Raw genomic sequence first — 7195 nt, forward strand, 5'->3', positions numbered from 1 at the left:
ACTGAGTTCTGACAAACAGGAAGTGAAATTCCATGAAACTGTGTACAAAATGCTGTTTTCCTTCCAATTAAATCTGAAGACTGCTGTTTTGAAATTGTAATGATTATGCAATCTGAACGTGGCTGTCTTGGGAATCGAAGCTGCTGGCAAGAAGTATTTTTCTGAGATTGATTCTGGCAAGAGGTAGCTTTTAAGGCAGGCAGTCTAGTTTTGCTTCAGTTTGACTGGCATCATATTGTGGGAAGTACCATGCTACTGTTAGACTCCTCTTTCAACAACAGTCTCTGCTGTTCTTACTCTGCACACAGCTTATGTATGGAATCTCTGTGCTCTGGAGATCTGCTTTTGCTGAAATTGGGTGTGCTTGAAGGATGCCAGAAGACCTGATGCGGTGGAAAAATCTACTTCCTGCTTTCCCGCTTACAGGTTTCGGTTCTCAGGTCACACACACAGCCAAAACTAGGGAGATGTAGTAGCACAGAGCTTGTAAAGAGGACCCCTTACTATCTGTGTTACTACTATTCTTTGGACAAGTAGTTGGGCTTTTTTTAACACAGGGTCTTAAAGTATGTATTGTAAGTCATTTATTAGCCCTAATGTTTCAGAGTTCCGACTGCCTTGAGTTCTGTGGGAGAAGTGAGGTAAAAAATGCCACCTAGTCTGTGGAAATGCTATCTAATGTGAAAATGGCCCTGGATGATGAAGTTCCTACCTCAGTGAGAAATCTGAAATGAAGAACAGTGCCTTTAACAATATTTGTGCTTCTCCTCAGGTTCCTTAGATCATATCCATGGTAGAACTGACAGCCTCAGTAGTGAAGATACGGTGCCAAGCAGAGAGACACCAGCCTTGCTCCATGACACCTATCCCTTTCACTTCGCTTCCGCTGTCTTAAGCCCTAGCAGCAGGCATGAATCGTCCTCCCACAGGAATGGTTTGATCTCGTATGATATACCTCAGAAGAGTACTCCATCCCAGTCTTACTCAGGCAGACAACGGTCTGCCTCACCTGGCAGTGAGATGGTAACTTTGGAAGAGTTCTTGGAAGAGAGCAACAGACTGTCCCCACCAAGCGTAAGTAGATAGAGCTAGGTGGCCCATCTCAGATGTCAAGAAACTGTTGAAAGCTGATTCAGGGGGATGTAGGGATAGGGAAACAGGGAAAGACAACAAGATTCTTGTTCATATGTGTGGAACTTGCAGAGAACTGTGGAATGTTGTAAAATGAATGAAACAGCTAAGGCAAGATTAACTATCACACAGCCAATTTATTATGCTGTATCAGCTGTGGCAATTTAGGCAAATAATTCACTTCAAGTACTATATGTTGGACTGCTGGGGCTTTTTAATATCAAACGCTTGGGGTCAAGTTTTCATATTATATTGTCAGTTCTCAGATCCAGGTATTTTTATTTGTGAACTGATAAGTTTTCTGTATAATTTTCAGATGCTAAATCTGTAATTAGATATGAAACCTAATGGTATGTTGCAGTTGAAGTGTAACACACACAGTTGTTAAAGCCATCTCCTAATCTGAAACTACCATCAGTGCATTTGAAAGAATATTTTTCTTGCTGCAGGAAGTTCTCAATGCTTTCATCATGCTGCGTGTTTGTATGATGACTGGCACTGTGCTGTTGGTTCAATGACTGCAAGAAAGCGTCACAAACTGAAGTGCTTTGTCAGATATTAAATGCTTGTTTTCTAGATGGCATTTGTCTTCTGACATGCTGTACAGTAGCAAGGCAGTACAGTATCAAGCGTGTTAGTATCTTAAGAATAATTCATTGGTAGTGAAAGTGGCCACATATTTCTGTTTCATGAATGCCTTGGCAACAGTATTGAAATCAGCAGATCTGTACCATTTTATGGCATTGGTAAATTCTGGTCCTTCAATTTTCAGAGTAATATTTAAATATACCTCCTATTCCCTCGTTATCTGAAGTACAAATCTTAGCTTGAAAGATGTTTAAAGTTAGATTTATTTTTTTTGTTTTGTTTTTTTGTTTGTAACTTCTTGACCATGTCTCTATTTTCATTCTTTCTGTCATCCTTGTTCCTTTTCAGCGTCGGCGCAGTTTAAATGAAAGTGAAATGATTTCATTGCACCAATTCCTGTTAGAAGCTGATGCACTGTATCCCTCTTGCTACTCCCTGTGTCCTTCCCTCTGTCAGGAACCTTCACAGTCACTCGAATCGATCCTCAGTCATTCATGTCCCAACAGCATGAGGCACAGAACAGTCAGGGGAAATAGGAGATCTACTTCACTGTATATCCCCAGGGTATCCATTGTTCTTGCTATGAAAGCAACAGCTCCCAGCTTATAACAGCTTTTGCTAGCACATTAATACCTATAAAAGCATTCTGTAACTCTTACCTGTTATTTTAAAGGCTGCCAGATCACTTGCATTAATTGCTCATAAAGTATTTCCAGTATATGCAAATGTGTGTGGTTTTGGAGGACTAGTCATTCTGTAGTGTTAATGTACATACGTTTTAATGTTTAAAGTGCAGTTAAAATTAACCCTAACACTTTAACATTTAGGTGAGCATAGAAATCTTCCCACTGCACTATTACCATTAATGGTGTTCACTTCTGGCAAATGAGTTTTGTGACTGGAAGAAACATTTGGAATGCTAGTGAAATGACTGTATTAAATTTTAACATACTCCCTAGAGAAAAGAAATAAATTCTATGAGCTTGTTTCCGCACGTTTTTTTGTGAAGACAGCATGTCCCTTAACTATTCTGAGCATGCCTCATACTAATAGTCCAATGGCAGCTGATCAAACATCACCATTTTTGGATTGCATGGACCATCCCCATGAAATATTCATTGTATGTTTTCTTTCACTGCCAGGTTAATTGTCTGACTTGAAATTTGCAAGTTAATTGTGGGCAAGCAATCGTATCTCCATTTGTGTAATGATTTTTTGTATATTTCATCATATCATACATGCTCAGCTTTTGACATGCATAGTATATTGACTAGGAGAGGTGAGGGGAATCAGTGGAGAAGCGATGAAACTTTATTGTAATGCTAGCTCATCTCCTGTTATACCCCTGAAGTTACAGTGGAGTGTTGATCAAATGAACTGTACTCTGGAAGGTAACAGACCATCATTGATGCTGATATCAGTGGCTGATGTCATTAATATGATACTGTTACAGTGACAGTCGCTGGTGTGAAAGGAAGCAAAAGAGCTGCTGCCCAGATTGCAAGTGAAATGAAACCTAAATTTGATGACAATTAATCTGGCAAACAAGGCTGTCATGTTCTAAATATGACGAGCATGACTGCTTGATTTGGATTTATACCCGTTGTAAACATTTATATCTTCTATTCCCCACTTAAAATATAAAATCTAGAGTTGTGTTTGGGTTGAATGAAGTGGGAAGGAAGATTATAAGAACACAGATGTCTGCATGATACTTTAAACAAGTGTTTTCATTAATATGGCATGTGCATGTTTTCTTACACCAGGATACCTCCAGTAACAGAGATGACTTGCTCAGCGATTATTTTAAGAAAACAAATGAGCCTTCAGCTACTGGGAACCTGCTGGTTCAGCCGTCCAGAAAGGAGGGTGCTGAGATGCCCAGTAATCTTGTTGCTGCAACTATAAAGACCATCGCCAATGAAGAAGCAAGAATAGCTAAGCCTGGAAATTACACAAAGCCAAACCTTAGGCAAGTAGAACCTGAGCCTCTGGCAAACTCCCAGGGGAGTTCCCTTAAGTTTCCTCACACACCACAGCACCAGGCTGCCAGTGGGATGCGGCAGATGGCGCAGCCTCAGCAGCCTGGAACTGCGAGCAGGAGGAGTACGTCACTGAGCAGGGCATTTAGCTTAGCCTCTGCAGATCTCCTCAGAGCCACTGGCCCAGAGACCTACAGGCAAGAGAGTCCTCAGAAGTCAGCAGCAGACCAGCGTGGGGGCAAGGATGCTGTTAGTCAGACAGCTAGGGCTTCAGTGCCAGCAAGCTCCCAGGTAACCTTAAGAGAGAGACCACAGTCTGCTAAGGTGGGAGGTTCCTTGCAAGGTGTTGATTCCCGCTATTGGCAGCTTGATGCAAGGCGCCTTTCCCTGGCCCCACCAAAAGATGAGAGGCCAGTCTCCTTCAATCAGCTCTCTGCCTCACCCACTGCATCCACCAGCAATCTGCATGTCCAGCAACAAGAGCGCGTGAACTCTGGGCAGCACTACTCACCCACATCGCACACTCCCTCTAAAGCGAAACCCAAACCAGCCCCTTGTACTGGGGAGGTGGCTGCAGCGGCCCCTGCCAGACCTGTTTCCAGCAGCACTGAGGGAAGTATTTCCCTAGGGCAGAGCCAGGGTGATGCCCTACTCAGCAAGTGCCAGGGTAAGCTGCCAGAAGGCGGTGCTGGGGCTATGGAGGAGCCCATGAGAGGAAACAACTCCAACAGCAGTCCTGGGTCTCCAGACCCCCAGAGGGATCAGCAGACAGTTTGGTATGAGTATGGGTGTGTGTAACCCACACGTGAAGCTAGTAGTATGTGTGTTGGCATTGATGCCATCTGCGTAGCATTTGTCTAGACACTGTGCCAGGTCTTAAAAGGCGTCACCTGCATGCTGCTCTGAGTGTTCTCCATGTCCTGTTTTCTAGTTGAACAATGTATGATTAAGAGAAACAAAGAGCAAAACCCCAGGCCTTCTTTTGACACTGTTGTGCCTAAAACAAGGTGGAAGTCTGATGTCACTGCAGGCTTAACAGCATTCTGCACTCCAGAAGCTTAGCAGGGTTCTCTGTCATTGCTGCAGTATGCACCCCTTCTACCTGCATTAAAGAAGAGTTTCACAGGTCATGTGTGTGTGCTGGGCCCAGCCCTGCCATTGATAACCATACTGGAAAGGTCAAACAAAAGCCAAACTTCTCCTCCCCAGAGACAGATATTTGGCTTAAGTAGCTTAAATATAAAGCTGAAGAGCAAAACTGCATGGCGTTAGCCATCTGTTAAAATCTTTTTGCCACAGCCACATTTTATAGAGGTAATGTGTAGACTTCAAGGGTCACATCTTGACCTTCCTCCATGGGACTGTGTAAACACGGAGAGGCCAGTGTGATTACCTCACTGCTTCACTACAGCTGCAATTCTGTGGATCCTTGACTCTGCAAGCCACGTGGTGCTGCCTTTTGAAACTTGTTTTATCTTTTATACAAACACTGGAACTAGTGCAACCTTTCAGGAGAGATGCCATTTCAGTTGTAAATGTGGCATCTTATGTACAAAAGTGTCTTGTAAGTATGTATATAAGAAGTTCAAGTATTGTATAGGAATGCTATGTAAATTGTATAGTTACATCCTGTTGTGCATGACAGCCCACACCCTAAGCAGTATGTGGGATTTTGTCTCTTAGAAATCCTTGTTTATGTCTCTAAGAGTTTTGCTCAGTATGGAAAGCAAAATAATTTTGTATACATATGAATAAAATATACTTTTAAAAATCTATTTATGTGCAAAAAAGTTCCTTGTATGTTTCTGTCCAGAGTGTCATCAGCTGCTTGTGTATATATGATCAAATGCATATCTTTAATTCTGTTTCATGTTTAAAGCTGTTTTTCTGGCAATAGACTAAATCCTTTAAAAAAATAATACTTGTTTTGCTGGTTCTGATTTAATCTAGTAAAAGCTAAAACTGATCCATCTGAAGATGTTTTTGTTATCTAGTATGTAGCGATCCTGGTCTGGAAACTACAAAATTGTTTATAATAAAGATTAAGATAAAATGGATGGATGTTGCACTTTTTTTTGGTGGTTTTCTTTTTCCAGGGGTTGGGCAGGGCAACACAGTTTATGGTGCTAAATGGAAATCTGCCTGCAATAGCTTTGTGTAAGCCTCAGTATTGGTTTGAGTCTCTGAGTGGCAGAGTTGTGTTAGGTTTTGTATTGTTGCCACAGAAGGGGTATCAGAAATCTTCCTGTTTGATTGTAACCTGACTGAAGGCTTTAGAAGGCTCATTCATGCAAATAAAATGACTTCCAGATCGCTGTAGAATCAGACCTGTAATTTTTTATGCTTCTCTGACCACTTCAGACAGTGCCCAAGCACATTGTCGATTTTGTCCAAGCTTGCATCTTGTACCATCAGTCTTGTGCTTAATTCTCAGGATGCGTTACAGAAGTGAGAAATTACTCATCTTTGAGCATGAAGAGAATGGCAAAAGGAACTTTCTGCTTTCTGTGCTATTTTAGTTGCAAGCCTCAGATTTGCAACAATTTTAAAATTATGTGCTCTACAACAGTTTTAGAACATGCTGCGTGTTTTTAGTAAACTCAGGTTCTTCTTCCAGAAGTGTCCCCTCAACACTGACTCTTGGCCAGGTCATTCGAAGTGGAAGACTGCAGTTTCTCCCTTGTTTCAGTTCCTCCTTGGAGGTGTGTGCTCGATTGCCCTGCACCCTGGACTGCTGAGGAATGGACCTATCTGTGCACTCCCGCGTGTGCTGCACTGCCAGGTAAGAAGTGGGGTGGGTGGGAGAACAAGGCCTGCCTGCAGATAAGCTGCTGCTACTCTTTGCTTTTCTGGGGTGCTCAGAACAGTCATCAGTAGGATAAATGGGTGTTTCCATGTGTCAAAGCTAATGCGGGATAGGTCAGTTGTCTTTAGGGACAGTGAGTAATCGGCAAACCCTGCTGCCTTGCATGCTGGTGGAGCTGAGCAGGAGCTGCTGTGAGGCACTGCCTTGGTGAGGCGGCAGGAGCTGCTGTGAGGTGGTTCTGTGAGGGAACCGTGGCGGGTGCGGCGCTGCCAGGCCATTTCAGGCTTCTTGGTGCTTTCCAAGAAGAAAAGGGGAACTGTGATGCAATAGCAGCTGTTTCAATTTGCACAACTTCAAACCCTGCTGAGATCTGCCCAGGCAGCCGGGCCCAGCCGTTAGCAGTGCTGGCAGCAAGCTGCAGGCCGCCATGCACCAGGAACACGTTGAGCACCAGGGAGAAAGGACCTGCCTGCAGGAGGCTTCAGCACACTGGCTTGTCCCAGCTCTGTGTGGCAAAGGACTGTAGGATGCTAGTATTTCGTGACATGGGGGAAAGCATTGCTAGTTATGTGTGTTAATAGTGCCATGAATGGTTCTAGACATAACGCTTCAATAATGGAGTGCCTCAGTTTGTGTGCATGCCTCATTCGTTCCCTAGATCATGTTCTCTATCAAAGCGCAGGTTTGT

The 7195-nt window shown here is 43.2% G+C and overlaps 1 protein-coding gene across 3 annotated transcripts in view; it reads left to right on the forward strand.

Moving 5' to 3' along the window:
- The window catches only part of CCDC88C (coiled-coil domain containing 88C), a 95606-nt gene extending 89848 nt beyond the window's left edge, over positions 1–5758 (forward strand). For 2 of the 3 annotated variants that reach the window (XM_065685708.1, XM_065685709.1), the window contains exons 29-31: positions 773–1074; positions 2068–2283; positions 3486–5758. In XM_065685708.1, coding sequence (XP_065541780.1) covers positions 773–1074; positions 2068–2283; positions 3486–4499 — 1532 coding nt within the window. In that variant the 3' untranslated portion in view covers positions 4500–5758. The remainder of the gene's footprint in view (positions 1–772; positions 1075–2067; positions 2284–3485) is intronic. The other variant, XM_065685710.1, reaches the window with a different exon arrangement.
- The last annotated feature ends 1437 nt before the right edge of the window (positions 5759–7195 follow it).

Source organism: Lathamus discolor, chromosome 6 (assembly GCF_037157495.1).
Source record: "Lathamus discolor isolate bLatDis1 chromosome 6, bLatDis1.hap1, whole genome shotgun sequence".
NCBI classification, from domain to species: Eukaryota; Metazoa; Chordata; class Aves; order Psittaciformes; family Psittacidae; genus Lathamus; species Lathamus discolor.